This window comes from Diadema antillarum, unplaced genomic scaffold, assembly GCF_040938485.1.
Source record: "Diadema antillarum isolate AM-2024a unplaced genomic scaffold, OU_Dant_1.0 seq00001459_RagTag, whole genome shotgun sequence".
Taxonomy (NCBI): domain Eukaryota; kingdom Metazoa; phylum Echinodermata; class Echinoidea; order Diadematoida; family Diadematidae; genus Diadema; species Diadema antillarum.
Window position 1 is genome coordinate 926,009 of NW_027272204.1, and position 16,131 is coordinate 942,139.

General features: G+C 40.4%; 1 protein-coding gene across 1 annotated transcript; it reads right to left on the reverse strand.

Annotated features, from left to right (window-relative positions):
• Positions 1-1,308: 1,308 nt before the first annotated feature.
• LOC139709698 (riboflavin transporter 2-like) lies at positions 1,309-12,254 on the reverse strand. The gene is made up of 2 exons (XM_071621654.1): positions 10,800-12,254; positions 1,309-1,560 (listed from the first exon to the last, which is right to left on the reverse strand). Exons 1-2 carry the CDS (start codon positions 12,252-12,254, stop codon positions 1,309-1,311), a joined length of 1,707 nt encoding a protein of 568 aa, XP_071477755.1.
• Between the last annotated feature and the right edge of the window lie 3,877 nt (positions 12,255-16,131).

Here is a 16,131-nt window from a genome sequence, read left to right on the forward strand (position 1 = left end):
TGATGTTTCCCCCTCTTCTGAATTACATGTATTCCTAAAGGAGAATTCGTCATTGAGGTTCATCATCATGAAGAGTGCAAGTAAAATATCAATCCAGTCCCCCCCCCCCCAAAAAAAAAAGAACAAATCTTGGTGAATCAGAAACAAAAGGACTGTTTTTCACAATATAGAGATAATTCGTATTAAGGTCTACAAAAACGCCCATGCTCTTTTCGGTTTTCAGGATAATGATCCACAGCATTATAGCGCCATACATATCTCTTGTAGAAACATTACAAGGCAGAAACTCCTCTAAGTTAGCAATTGAATGCCCGGTGAAATATGCGAGTCTTTCTTTTTCAAGTGATACAGGTAACCAATTTCACGGAGAAAAGATGGGAGGGAGTTCTATAGGCGAGGAGCGATAGAGGAAAATGCCCGGTCTCCACATCCCTTGAGATGCGTCATGGGCATATGGAGAGTAAGGCCAGATGAACGAAGGCCAGGACCAGGCTGACGCCGCTCGATTAGGGAAGACAGGTATCCTGGGGCCTGGGGACCATGAATTGCCTTAAAAGTGAGCAGTAGGATGTTGAAATCAATTCTGTTCTTGATGGCAGGCCAATGCAGCTCAGCCAGGACAGAAGTGATGTGACCACATTTCCAGCTCAGCCCAGTGAGTAAACGTGCCGCTGCATTCTGTACTGCTTGATGTCTTAAAGGACAAGTTCACCTTCATAAACATAAGGATTGAGAGAATGTAGCAATATTAGTAGAACACATCATTGAAAGTTTGAGGAAAATCAGATAATCCGTTCAAAAGTTATGAATTTTTGAAGTTTTTGTGCAGTAACCGCTGGATGAGAAGACTACTGCAGTGTATGAATAACTTAGATGTCACATGCGTACAACAGTATATGGAAAATATAAAGAGAATTTCACAAAATTCCATCTTTTGAAAAAAGTACACATTCCCCTGACTCGTTACCAACAAATGTTATGGGTAATATTATTCCCCTGCCTTTAGAAACAGGCAAGTCAAGTGCTCTTTTATTATGCGAAAAAGTGAAAATATGTTGAATTTTCTTTTACATTTTCTTTATACTGTTGTACACATATGACTCACAAGCTGTAGTAGTCTCCTCATCCAGCGGTTCCAACACAAAAATTTAAAAAATTCATAACTTTTGCATCGATTGTCCAATTTTCCTCAAACTTTCACTGATGTGTTCTATCAATATTGTTGCATTCTCTCAATCCTTATGTTTATGAAGGTGAACTTGTCCTTTAAAGTCGGGTTTCCAGTCCGTCTCAATTGTATAGGCTCGACTATACTCCGATGACTAATTCTTGTACGACGCATGTGGGCAGATCTTTGCAAGGGTCCGGGTCGAAATCCGTGAAGAAACCCAGAACGCTCACCAGCGGGAACATGATAAAGGCGCCGAGCATAGTCCCTATCGTAGTACAGCCACCGAACCACATCAGGAGCTTGCGGCTGTCCTCCTCGCCCCGTAGTATCCAGCCCACGGTGGCCCGACAGTACGAAAAGAAGAGTCCTTGCAAGATCCAGGCCAGGATCTTATACAGATGGATAAAGCATGAAAATGGATCGATGAAATATCGTTTTAGATAACACGGCTTCATAAGAATCATTCATAGTAATCTCAGATTTTCCTATTATATCTGATATGAAATTTCTGGGACATACCAATCTGGTCTAGAGGGTATATAATGAGTTCCATAGACAATAAAGACTTACCAGGCAAGTGTCTCTAAAGTCTGCAGGGAAACAATAAGTGAAAACGTTGCTCCTCTTTAGATACAATTAAGTATAGACCTAAATCCCATTTGCCTAAAATCTATATTCTGGACCGTCACCTGAATGATATGACATTGCTCTTCTTAACCAAAATTACGAAAGGAAGACTGACTTCATTAGTGTATATGAATCAGAACATGTCAGACAACATTATGTTTTTGCTATGTCGTATAGGTACGAAAATGGCAGCCTATTTTACTAAATTGGAATAAAAGAAAGCTCTATTTCGAGCACACAATAAACGAAAAGCAGCTCTGAGATGACGTCAAAGGCAATTGACCGCATTGGCGCCGTTTAGTAAGTCCCATTCAGGCCGCACGAATACCTAATATCAGAGCAATTCAAAGTTTGGAGATGCATTTGTTATTGACATAATGTTCCTGTACTCGGTTCTATGAGACAGAATTGTTTTGTTTTTGTTTTTGTTTTTTTCTCTGGAAGGGCTCTCTTGTTTTTGATCGAACATTAAACTTCTGGAAAGTTATTTTTTAATCTTGTCTAACATGAAAAGTAAAACGGCACTAGATGAACACGTATAATTATGGCCCGTCAAGCCAGACTAAAGTTGTTGTTGTTTTTTTTTCTGGAGGTTTGGTGGCTTATAACAAGTGAAAACTTTCCGGAACTTGTAAGTTTAGTTAGAACAGCTGAAATACAATATACCACTTGATATCAATGTTAGATCGGAGTTTTATGACAACTAAAGATGTTAGCGTATCACATCCGACGTTGAAGCAACTCATTCTTTGGGTCTAATTTCTTTAAGTTTAAGTTTCGTGGTTTAATGAAAACGCTTCCAGTGACTCATGAATAACGTTACAAAGTTATGAAGCCTATATCAAAATTCTGATATTCCTCCATAAAGATGAACAGGAGTTTGCTTGCTTTTATTTTTCCGTCTGAGAGGATGGTTGGATAGCCCATACTGGGCTAAAAGCAGGAGTTGGGTTTTGCCCAACATTTTGAATTCTTCGCGTGCATGCCATTGATGAGGTACAAAGCGTCTTAAACTATCGAAGTCCTAAAAGTAAGCATCTTTTCCTTAATCTCTTTACTCGGGTTTTCAGCAGAGGGCAACGACGCATACGTTGACCGTTTCACTACTACAATAAATACCACTGATTTTTTACAATGGTACTACAAAATACCTATCAATACACGTATAGTATGAATAGGCTGTACGCTTTGTCACGCTAGAAATGATGTAAAAAAAAAAGAAGAAGAATAAGGAGAGGGAAGGACTTGCGTTCCGGGTGAAGGAATCAAGTCCTTGTCGCGTGGATAGCGCACCAACAATGAGGATTATAAGAGTTTGTTCTGAAAAGGTGGGTATGTAGCGTCGCGTGGCGTTGACTTAAATCCCAGTATTCGTCTGTATTAAGACCCACCCCCCCCCCCCACACACACACACTGGGTATGCCGAAAGGCGTGCCTGCTTTCAAATACTTTTTCTTGTTAATTAGAGCAATAATAATAATGATAGTAATAATGATAATAATAATTACTTTACAAGAAGAGAAGAAAATGAAGGAAGAAAAGGAGAACTAGAAGAGGGGAGAAAAGAAGAAAATAGAACATGAGGAACAAGAACGAGAAGAAAAATGAATAATAGGTATAGGAGAAAGAGGAAGAAGCATGCAGAAGGAGAAAAGATAATCCATTTAGTAAATTATTCATTATTACGATTTAGTTTGAGTTGCTTGAACACACTAATAAATTTCTTTTCACACTTCACAGTTTTGGTTGATATGGGGCTTCAAGTTTCCAGCTTTTTGTGACATAATGGGAAACCTCTTATGAAATGGGAAAGAGCATCCGATTCTAAGAGGAATTAAAAGTATAATTCATATAAATTGGTTTCGAAATGGCGAATACAATATCCAAGAACAAAGAGGTCCTAATTAAAAGTAGGATCCACCTTTTATTACGACCATTTTGTTCCACTTTTTTTTTGATATCTCAGCCATATCAAAGCCGATTTTCATCAAATGAACTTTGCATTCCTCTTGAAATTGTATACTCTTTAATATAAATGCACTCTAAAAATTGCGGGGTTGGATTTTGCGGGGTCAAAATAATTTGACCCCTTTCGGGGTTGTTTCGTCTGATAAATTTTCGATCGATTCACTGGTGACCAGAAAAGACGGGGTTATTGCGACCCCGCAAATTCTCTGGTCGAATATTCGGATATTAATAAACAGGGTCACAATGCTTGCGAATCTAATTGCAATTAGAAAGTAACAAGATAATAAAAAGTACAAAATAAATTTCATTCAGTAATTCAGAGAAGCAATATGTCAAAATTATGATTTTTCTTGGGACTATTTAATTTCGCGTTAGTCATGGAATTCTATATGCAGCGCGCGGTGATACATAATGTATGTGTGCTGCACGCACAGCCGGCCTACAGTACATCAACTGCGCGATGCGCGTCGAGGCCCCTCATGTATTTGGCCGGCCGGGTAGATGGGGCGCCGGGCACGGACAGCTTTGGGCGGGCCATGGGGATGAGGCCTCGAGGATGTGTGATAAGAAGTGCAAAGCGAAAGGTAAGCCTGGAGCGAATCTTTCGGTTTTTTAATGACTACTATGTGTTTAGAAAAGCAATTATCGGTACTATTTTCCTCTTATATCTCTTTCTATGTCGTTCATTCACATTAACTGGCGTATAATGCATAGACCCCCTGTCTACATTATCATTTTTGCAACGTTGGTAATTCCAGGCTATTAAGACTCTATAAGAGTATGAAACCGTAATATCATTAATACAATGGTAGGGCCTAATGTTAGACCCTACTCAAGCATATCTCGTGACCCCATGCCCAAATATTGGTTGTTTCCACTAATGGCCGCCATCCGGTTTGCATCCAATGTGTGAATCAGGGTACGCTGGCAGCGGGTAATATCACCTGCATGATCCGGTTAAGACTCTCTGCCAGCAAGTGATGATTTAGTGTAACCTGCTGAAATTGGTCTAGATCTATACCCTCGATCTCTTTCAAGACAGGGCAGCTAGCATCTGCGTCTTCAGTGAAGCACGCGATTGAGCCTACGTACATTGCACAGATCGGCACACAAATCTCCTCCACGACTAAACTGGATAGACATCCTGAGGTCAGACCAGCGTTCTTATAGGTGCACAGCCACTGTATGCGATCATCAGAATCTTCCAATGACAATATCTAAACAGTTTGGGTGAAGGCAAGCTTGTCTCTATGATGAGTGCATTGCACATAGAGTACAGGGTGCACGAGATGATAAGAAAGCTTCTTTTTGACTCGCGGGATAGGCTACAATCCTTTGTCAGGCAGAGGTTCTGAATTATCGGGTCGTGCTCAGTCTGCACACAGTGAGCTGAACACCATATCAAGTATACGTGTGTAATGATTGTGTGTAATGATATGGGAAAAATGCATGGAAAAAATCAAAATACACGTTTATTATTTTACGTGGAATCAGTTCCTGTCTGTTGTCTTGGAAGAAATGCATTAATCTTGCAATGTTGTTGTTTATTATTTTCCTTCTCCATCACGAGTATATATGGAACGTGTTGATCAAAGTTTTTGTGATGTCGGAAAATGCGAGGCCTTCAATTTGTTTTTCACAGTATATTGGCATGTTTAACAGACTGTAACTCACCAAGATGCCTCTTGAAATGTTTTGAAAAACTTCTGCTTGATTTTACATGAGCGGATGATTATCAGTTGTTTTTCTGCTTTTTCATCTTGTGTGAAACAAAGTATTGTTTCTCTTCAAAAGATAGCGTGCCAATTAATCTGCACTTACTGTTGGTGCTCTATCGGCCCTATAAGACATTCAAACCCACCTTCAGCCTAGACATCCGTAGGCGTTGTGGTGTCTAGCGGGATCTGAACATCTCTCATGAAGCTTGACTTCTTTTTTCTTTTCTTTTCCCCACAAACAATGTGAAACAAAGATATCCGTAGGCGTTGTGGTATGTAGACGTGGTAGAGCGAGACTTCTCTTCTCTTTTCTTTTCTTTTCCCCACTAACAAACAAGTTTAGCAGGAAACACAGAAGCATTCGCACATACTGTTTACATTTCCCATCACAAGCTTTTAACATCGGAATTGTCATGTACAAATTTTGCCTGGAAAAGAATTACCAAGAACTTTTCAACACAATACATGTTCAAAGAAGCCATTTGGTTCATATATAATTTACTCGACAGAGTGATTTATAGGGGCCTACTTATCACTGTCCACGTACTCGAACAGTTTTCGCTAAAGATACAAGTATGTTCACAAGACTGCAAACAGTAGAATGATTTTCCCCTTAACATATCAGACCATACTACATCTCTTGAAATGTTTTCAAACGTAAATTAAAGTCATTCCTCTTAAATGATTACTCTCGGTCGACGAATGTGGTCCTCGTCTGCATGTCATTGTCGATCTCGTCAATGTGACTGGGCCGTCCGTTGAGCGGTCTGCCGTCACGTTGTCAGTATTCTCTTCGTCACCATCACTCTCCACTTTGTATCAGTCTGACAGGGCGCTTCAACATCTCCGATGACACCAGTTGACTATTTGGAGTTTGTAATTGCACTCCAAATTGGCGTAAACCAAAGTTTTGTCTTATCGTGACTCATAGTTTTTCCTAATGTCCTGTTGCTCGCCGGTTCAGTCATGACAGTCAGATCCTCATCACATTCACAGCGTAGGTCGATGGTGCATTCAACGTCGATAAAGATTACTTGGTTGACTTGGAGGGGGGGGGGGCATGATGTATCAAGAAAGGAGAACTTCTGACTTAATCTCTGTGATCTCCAACTATTCTCAAAGTTCCTCAAAATTCCAAAATACTCTGCAGCCTTTGCTTCACTACATAGTGTGAAGCTGCTCCCACTGTGCTTGCCACTCTAACTTATTTCTCGGCTGAGACATGTTTTTTTATAACTAATTTACTAACAAACTTCCTTTCCCTAAAGCATTTCATTGGCTCAATCTTATAATGGGGTGTGGCGTTCACTAGAAATTAATTCCTAACTGGTCAAATGTTCAATTTGCTCCTCCTATTCGTTTCTGTGAAAACTCAATTTTCTATGATTCATCTCTAATTCTGATTAACTCACCCACTCTCTTTTAGTTTCTTCATTCACTTGTTCTCTGTAACCACTGGTAAAGACTTTATTGTTTCTTGGATATCAAAATGATAAACCAAATGAATATTAGTGTCCTTAGGCTATGGCAACCAACGTCATCGCTGTTCTGGGTCATTACCCCTGAATTTGTCTATGGAGTTCCTGTTTGACCCACTCCACTAAACAATAAATGCTAAAATAGAGGGATAAATTCTGGCAGGAGGGCCACCTTCCAGCTCAGAGGGTCATTTATGTTTGGGGATCAGAGGGCAAAAACATGTCATCACGTCATTCCCCGTAATTTGGCGCGGGGCTTTTGGATGGAGAGTGCTGACCACTAGCGCGGAAAGTAGCCAACATCGAACTCATAAATTCCTATGACCATAGAATTTTCTTGGAAGAGGTGGTTTTGACCAAAAAAAGAAAAGAAAAAAAAAAAGAAAGGAAATAGCTGGAAGGAAGATAAACGGTTTCGTAAACTCCAAGAAGGAGAAAAGACTGAGCATATATTGACCTCACAGGGTGTCTAGGAAAACGACCGCAGTGTTCTGTTTTCTTTTACTCTCTATCCTATTCTATTCTATTCTATTTTATTCTTTATTATAAACATGTGCTAGTAGCCATCTGGGCTACAATTGTGTTTGTTCTGTACATCCTCTAAAGATCACCAGAGGTCAAAGGTAGAGCCGTATCTGTGCTCTTTGGAATGTAAAGACAATTTCTTGTTAAACAGGTATGCTTGTTTTGTACATCTTAACCATGTTTATCATTAACTAATGACACTACAGATCAATATTATGATATTTTGAGGTCATTGACCTCTAAAAGGTCACCAGAGGTCAGAGTTAGAAACCTGTCTTTGCTCTTTGGAATATGAAGACAGTTTCATTGCAAAACAGATATGCTTGTTTTGCACATCTTAACCATGTTTATCATTAACTAATAACATCACAGATCAATATTATGGTATTTTGAGGTCATTGACCTCTAAAGGTCATCAGAGGTCAAAGGTACAAAACCTGTCAATACCCTGTGGAATCAGAAGATTTGTAGTACAAATGCATATTTAGTGCAGCGTAACCAAGATCTAAGCCTATCATTCACAAATGCCTCCAAACATCAATATTCTGATATTTAAAGTTCATTGACCTCTGGAGGTCATCAGAGGTCAAATCAGACTTACCTCCTGATCTTAAAATGAATCTTATGGTATGTACTAACACTGGTGAACGTTTCATACTTTAGTCAAATTTTGCACAATTCTCATGATTTTGAGGGTTTAACCGCTCTACTACAACGTGCAGATAACTCAACTTTGTTTTTACGGAACTATTGGGCTCCTATTCTGATTTTGAATCCTACACCTACGTAAACCATACACTGTTCTCATTTCAGACGAAAGTGTACAGATACGGAAGCTACTGTATAGTTGGAGCCGCCGCCGGTTTTCCACTTCAAGCACGGTTACTGTTTATCGACATCGACATCGTCAGCTTCAACTAAAGTAAAGAGAGTTCTACTTCTAGATTTGTTGCAACAGAAGGTGTATTTTAATCATCGTGCTCTTGTAGGTGTTTCTTCGTCGCGAGATCGAACTTTGCTGAGATGTTTGTCTTTGCGCCTGAAATTTAAATTACATGTAGGTCATCGTCGAGGTAGGGCTGGACACATCTTGTCATCATCGTCGTCGTAAACAGGTAGGCCCAGGGAAATCAGGAACATGTAAATCTAGTCTAGCCGCCGATCGAGCTCTTCACTGAGCCAAGCTGGAACGAATTCACTGACATCGTGGCACCTTTCCAGGCCATCATCCTTCTGATCAACGCCACCAACTTGGAATATGGAATAAATCAAAGTTTCTATAAATGTAGGCTATATCGAACGGATCATCTTCTCATCTATGTACTTTTTAAACCTATCGCAGACGCAGCTTAACTCTCCTAATCACGTAAGTGAGTTTCAGTTACTTAGTATTGGACGTCCTGGCTCTATCATTCTCGAATCAAAGTCTAAGGACTAGCAGACTTTCAGACTAACTCTCTAGTTTTATCACACATCGGCGGTCTCTCGCTATAGAAATAGACAACTCTGGCCCCGGGCACTATAGAACCCTATTATTGAACGGTTTGCTTTGATTTTCGTCCAATTGTAAATTGGTTAGCTTTATTTTTTAAATCCAACTGTAAACAAACGCATGCTTGTAACAAAGAATAAAATGAAATGATCACGATCAAATGTTGAATTTCTTCTGATAGAATTGTAGTGCTAAATAAATTGGGAGAGAAACGAATACTTTGCAGTGATTTGTGTGCTTTTGTGTTAGTTGTATAAAACTGAAATTATTTTTACATTTTACACTAAGTTAAAATCGTTATTCTAATCCCAGGAAAACTGATGTACTTATCTATTCATAATCATTATCTACAATTACAAGTCATATCTAGAATCATAACATCTTTTGACACACGCCCACTTTCTCCAAAATCTGCATAAGCAGGAGGGAATCATTGCAGAGCTGATTCTTATATTTTGGTATTGATCACTACAAAGCATACAAATTACGCCAGTGATCGATGATTCTTCAAGACTGCTTGCTAGACTCTAAATGTACGCTTTCGTTTTCTTTTCTTTCTTTTCAATGATCATGGAATGCCGTATCATGTTGATATGTACTTTACATTTTGCTCTGGGTAGAAAAAACAAATAAGCTTCATGTAAATCTGTTTATCAAATTTGATGTGAAAATTTGACATTTGTGAAAATAATTCGTCATTTTTGGCTTCCCATAAAAGGTCGGATTAATGACCCCGCAAGTCATGCGGGGTTATTTTTTAAATGACCCCGCAATCATGCGGGGTCATCCAGAAATGACCCCGCGACGGGGTTGAATTCTAACCCCGTCGGGGTTAGATTTTAACCCCGCTGCCGGGTCATTTTGGGTGACCCCGCAATGCGGGGTTAAAGTGACCCCTCACGGGGTTAGTGCATAGTTGACCAAGTATGCGGGGTCATTTTCAACCCCGTTCGGGGTCACTTTTAACCCCACATTTTTTAGAGTGTGGGATGTCAACCAAAACTATGCCATCAGTTTAACTGTAAAATTCACACAAAGTATCTATGGGAGGTCAAACATAGAAAAACACGAACATTTCATTATCATTATACACACACAGGCGCACTCATACATACAAACATTACTTGTCACACAAAAAACACAAAGAACCAAAGGACCTACGTGATACGACAAGAGAACATACTCAAATATGCACGCCCTCCACCTCAATAAACGCCATTTGGGAGCTTAACGACCTCGGCGCGTTATCAATGCAACCTTTCGGCAAGACGGGGAGCATTGGACTTATATTATGGTACAGGGGTTCAAGTCAACGCGACGCGCCACGCTACCTGTGCATCCTTTCTTGTACAAGCCATAAAGATTATTGAAGGGGTCATGTATTATCAGCATTTTTGTTGTTGTTGTTGTTGTTGTTTCTCTTTACAGTGATTCTTGAATGGAAGGCAATGACCTGTACGTCGACTATTTGTCCAGTGTATTCTAATTATGTTTTACGATGGTGCTGTCAAATACTGATTAACGATTAGACAGCAAACTCTGATCGGGAAAGATATACATGACGATCACTGCTTATTAATCGATAGCTACCGGGACGTATAGGGATAAGGGAGGTGAGATATTACTATCCCCGTGGTCGTTGAGTTGTAAATGCTGGAGGAACATAATCAAGGAACACTATGCATAATGAGGGTATAAGAAAATTCAAAATGTGGGATTTTCTCTGCGTTTCATTCTGGGTGAAGATGGGTGTGACTGATAAAGCCCTTCAAAGGTGTGGCTTGGACTACTCGATCGTCTATACCCTAAAAGTAACTCACTATTAGCCCTTTTCCTAGAGGATGATCCTGGAAAGGAGGTGTAGGGCTGAGCGAAGCGGTCACCATACAATAGGCGCCAGCCGCAAGTCCACCAGCCGAGGTCAGAGCAACTACCAGGTAGTTCGTGGTTGGACGGATGGTCACCAAAAGGTATCCCACAGGCACACTGATCTCTGCACAGGTTGTAACAAGGAGGTAGATGTCCGCCCCGTATGCTCCTGCTGAGTAGCTTTGGATAGAAGGCAGAACGCCGTACGTAGCCGCACTTATCAACGTTAAGACGATGAAGAGAAACACATAGCCAGCTGAGCAACACGGAGTCGTAGCACCGGAATCAGTGGGTTGTGTATCACCAGCCGACGAACTGCATTCCCGATCTACGTCGATGTGATCAACAGAGGTTTCGCGGGATCCATCCACTATATTCCCATCAAGTAGTGCTGGGTGGAGATCAGAAGCAGGATCCAACGAGTTGTATGTCTGATTTCCGTTAGGAAGAGCGGTCCCCGAGTTGATATCCTGACCTCCGTTCTGAAGATCTTCGTCATTAATAGCGGAGTCATGCTCCTCAGACCTTGGCGTAAGTAACGGGGCCTCTTCTTCATCATCATCATCGCTTGCGTTGTCATGGTTACAAAAACTGCAGTAACAACAGCACTGCCCGTTTTGTGACTCAGCTGATTCCAACCTCGTGTTTGAGTCATCAGTTTCATCATACTGGCTCCGAAGGAAAGGGAGCCAGCGCAGTAGGCAAAAAGACAATGTGCTTAGTGCGAAGAGTATAAATATAAAGGTGAAGTATATTTGCGGTGAAAAGCGCTCGTTTCGATCGCCGCCCACTACCCACTGTGTGCAGTTTTCAACGACAGTCGTGTTGGTTTGAGGGTAGAATGTGGCGTTGATGTAAGTGAAGTTGGCTTCGCAGTTGCCGTATCCCCCAGACCCTTGAATCAGAACAACGAAGCTGGGGATTACAGAACTCAGTCCCTCGCCAATGAAGTACCAATTAAGATATTTCGATTTCAGCCATGATACGAACGGTATGAAAGTGAGATTCGAGGTACTATCCACCAAAGACATAAAAAATGTCAACACCAAGAAAGCGGTGGAGTGATCTGAGTGATCCAAAGGCCAAAAAGAAGTAGCGTCCCAGAAGAAGATGAGAAGAAAACTCGCGGTGGCTCCAAGAGCAAGAATGACGTAAATTGTGTGGATTTCGAGACGACAGTGCCTGGGTGTCAAGTACTGCAGGCCCACGAATATCAGCGGACCTATCGCCGCTGCTTGTGTGATGACGATGACGTAGGAGCCGGTTTTGTATCCTTCAGGAAAGCCGAGGTTAGTCAAGAGAGGCAGTTCTACCCATATGCCGCCGAGGGCTACCCACGTACTGGTCCCGAAAGTCAACACCAGTAGCGACGTGAGAGCCTCGAGGAGCCACCTGTTGCAGGACATGTTGTTCTCTCTCGATCCGAAACACCGAACGCAGATGCGCAGATGTGTATCGCATACAAGTTGTTATCGAAACGAAGACCTCATAGACTTCCAACCGGGGAGAAAGAGATCAGATGAATGACGGAACTTGTTAACGTCGAAACTCTTCATCTCGTCCTGTTCACTCCACTCCATGCGATGGATTTACAGTAAGATCGGTATGAATACATAGGGGTCAGCTTTCCTTATAAGGTTTACTGTGCTCCTCTTCTCCGGGGTTCGCATCACGAGTTGGCTTTCTGCGTCGAAGAAAGGGGAGGAGAAAGCCAAATAATGATATTAATACATACTCAACTGCGAGAAATATTTATATACATAGCATTTCATGAAACATATTCCACAGCCAAGTTATCTTTTTTTTTTTGTATGAAAGTCAGGGTGTTCACGTGCTCATGTTTTTGTCAAAGTAAAACTTTTGCCAGTATAATTGGGATCCAGGGTGCACATGCACTATGCGGGGAAAACGTTCCCTGTAATAAACAAACATTCGCGCGTGATCCACCTCCACACTAACGGGTTTAAGGGGATTTTATAGTATTAGTGGTGGTGATCAGGATTCGGCTTTTAACATTTTGCCAGAAATAAAAAACCATTTGTGAAATAGTACAGAGGATACTATTCTGAGAGGATTTCAAAGTTTATTGGATGAAAACCGGTTTTGGAATGGCTGAGACATCCAAAAACAAAGTGAAACAAAGTAATCGTAATAAAAGGTAGGTCCCACCTTTTATAAAAATAGCTCCGTTCTCGGTATCTCAGCCATTTCAAAACCAATTTCTATCAAATAAACGTTAAATTCCTCTTGGAATTACAAAACATGTTCTTTCACATTTCATAAGAAGTTACTTATTATATATCACCCAAGAATGTTAGAGACCTGAATTTAGGTCTCTACCAAAAGTATACAATTCCTTGAAGTTTCAGTGACAATGAGACTGAAAATGAAACGCACGCGACAATAGTAATTGAGGAAGTTATGGATAGCAGAATGATAATGAGAAGGAAGCTGCGGAAACCTCAACGCGCTATATGTTTCGATTGACTGGCACGCAAATTGTATTTAGAGGAAAGTTCGAAATGAATGGGGGGGGGGGGAGGGTGAGGAATTTATCCTGACAGAGTTTAATGGCAAATCATTTTTCTAATCACAGCAGTATTCCTCACAGAATTAAGGGGATTCTTCATACCGTAAAAACTCATGCCAATGTCATTCTCTGATCTAGTTGGTGATTTTGAAGCAAGAAGATATTATCATTTGCGTCCTTGATTGAAGGTACTGTTAAAGATTGGGAGTAGTAATTTTAAAAATGTTCAAAATATCACATTTGATGCAAATGTGTAGGTCAGCTGTATCAGAAAACATCCCACCATGTAAATATTTTGCAATAAAGCCTGTTATGTAAGGAGATAACGGTATTTTCATTAAACAGTATTATCATTAAACTTTTGTTCACATTTTGTATCAAACAATTTTACAATACTTAACATCAATAATACTGATTCCAATTTTTTACACTGGTTATTTCTATCCCTCACATTTTAGAACCATTTTTGAAGCACTAAAGCTCGATTTTTGTTTCAATGGTAAATATTGCCTTTAAAGTGCATTTGGCAATGGAAAAGTGATCATAACAGGTGACATTGCGTTTAGGACGCACAATTTGCGCAAGCTTCCGAGGCGAACTACTCCAAGATGATGGTACTATAGAATCGTCAGCCTGCGCTCAGTCTCACGCGATCATTAAATCATAATCATCATGATCATTTTCTCTAATAGATAATTTCTATGATACAATTCATGAATATGTTACTTTGACATGAATATGTCACTTTGACTTGGACATTATGTCACTTTGACTTGGACATTAGTCACTTTGACTTGGACCATTATGTCACTTTGACTTGAACCATAATTGTGTCACTTTGACTTGGACCACTATGTCACTTTGACTTGGACCGCTATTTAACTTGGACCAATGTAACTTGGACTCTTGTGAACAAAACATGCACAGAATTTGAAGGCATTAACGTTCTACGATGCTGGGAAGCGACTCTACCAACCACACAGCTGAATATGTCTTTGCTGCGGAAACAGCGCAATTGCAGCATAATACAAGTAGTAAGATGTAAATGTTATGTGACTGAAAATTCAATTCCACCTAATGTCCAAGCTGATTTTTAAATATAAGCGAAATCAGACGAACAGACTAGTAGAAGTTTCAACACATTCAGACGACAAAGAATTACAAGGAAGAATCGGCAGTCATAATGTCTTCTCTTTCACCAAAATACATGCAACAAAGTTTATAATTTAATGATGTCATCACATCCCACCTTTCCATTTGGTTTGCATACTGAATTGTCTATTGAAACTGTGGAATTTGGTCAACATATTATAGCGACAGCAACCTCTTTCTCTCAAAAAAACCCATCGTTGCTATAGGTTACTGTAAGACCACGTGCGATACTTTTCGATGAGACTGATCTGTGTCCAGTTCACAAGTTTATACTGTACAGGTGACATTACCTCTGCCACTTACGATTGCATATTTTTCATGATGGCGTATAATTACATATGATTATGCGATATGATTGCAAATGTAAATAATTGCGTTTATAAGTACAATGTATAATTGGGCATATGATTGCGACTAACATCACTGACTTGTGGGCAAAAATGTGAAAACTTTGAAATTTCTTACACTTCTTGTCAAAGGTATCATGAGCTTTACCTGCACTGTTTTTATTTGAGTGATTGATGGTGATCAGCGAAACTTGTGCATTTCCGAATCTCCGGAATGAACCGAAACAGTGCTTTCCTTGATCACCTTCAATGTTACCTGTTGGTTTTTGGTTGCTTTTTTTCTCAGTATTTTACATGTAGACCTATACTCTAATTATTTACTTCCTTTCTGTAGACTCTTATCTTTCTTTGTATCCGTTTTACGATATTCAATTCTTCGATTCTATTCAACTCCAGCCTTACATGACATGAGTACTATTTTTAACTACGTTGAGCGCGACGCCAATTCAGAAATTCATTGTTTTAAACAGACAAAAACGGATTGAGTATTCACGTCTGTGTGTGTATTTGTTTTTTCTATCATATTCCATGCATTACCATCGTGTGTCATAGTGTGTGGCAGTGAAAAGAATCATGGTTCATGAAACTTTAAAGTTATAAGTTCAATCAAACAAACAACAACAACAACAACTGAACGCAACATTCTGTGACCCGCGTGGTTTCATCCGGAACAACGTCAGACGCTATACATGCATGCCTCGTGATCTGGCTTGCCTGCCCTGGCGAGACCGATGGCTCAAACCCAAAAGTATAATTTGTGGCACATCGAATTGCGGCACCTCGAAACAATTAAATTGTACCTGCATAGAAAATTATCAGTCTTCGTATCTGAATGACGACAAAATGTCAAGTGAAGCATTAAAGGACACTGTGAAACTAAAGAACTAAACTGGTGGCCTTTGTCTCCGTATACGTCAGCTGGATCTTTACATCATGCATGGATCATCGGCGCATAGATAGCTATGCTTGACTTAAGCCCCTTTTACACTTTCACGGATTGCTTCACGGATGACCACGGATCGTCATCCGTGGTGTTCCGGCATACAAAATATCGATTTTCCTCTCAATGCCGGTGTGAATACGATGCCGACTGGATGTCTACACGGACAAGTACGGAGGCTACACGGACAAGTACGGTGCCTACACGGACAGACAAGGAACGAACGCGGACCACAGCGGAAACGATACGGAGCTAACAAGGCCATATCAAGGAAGAGCACGGATGCAACTGGGTCCCTTCGCGGTCTTTACATA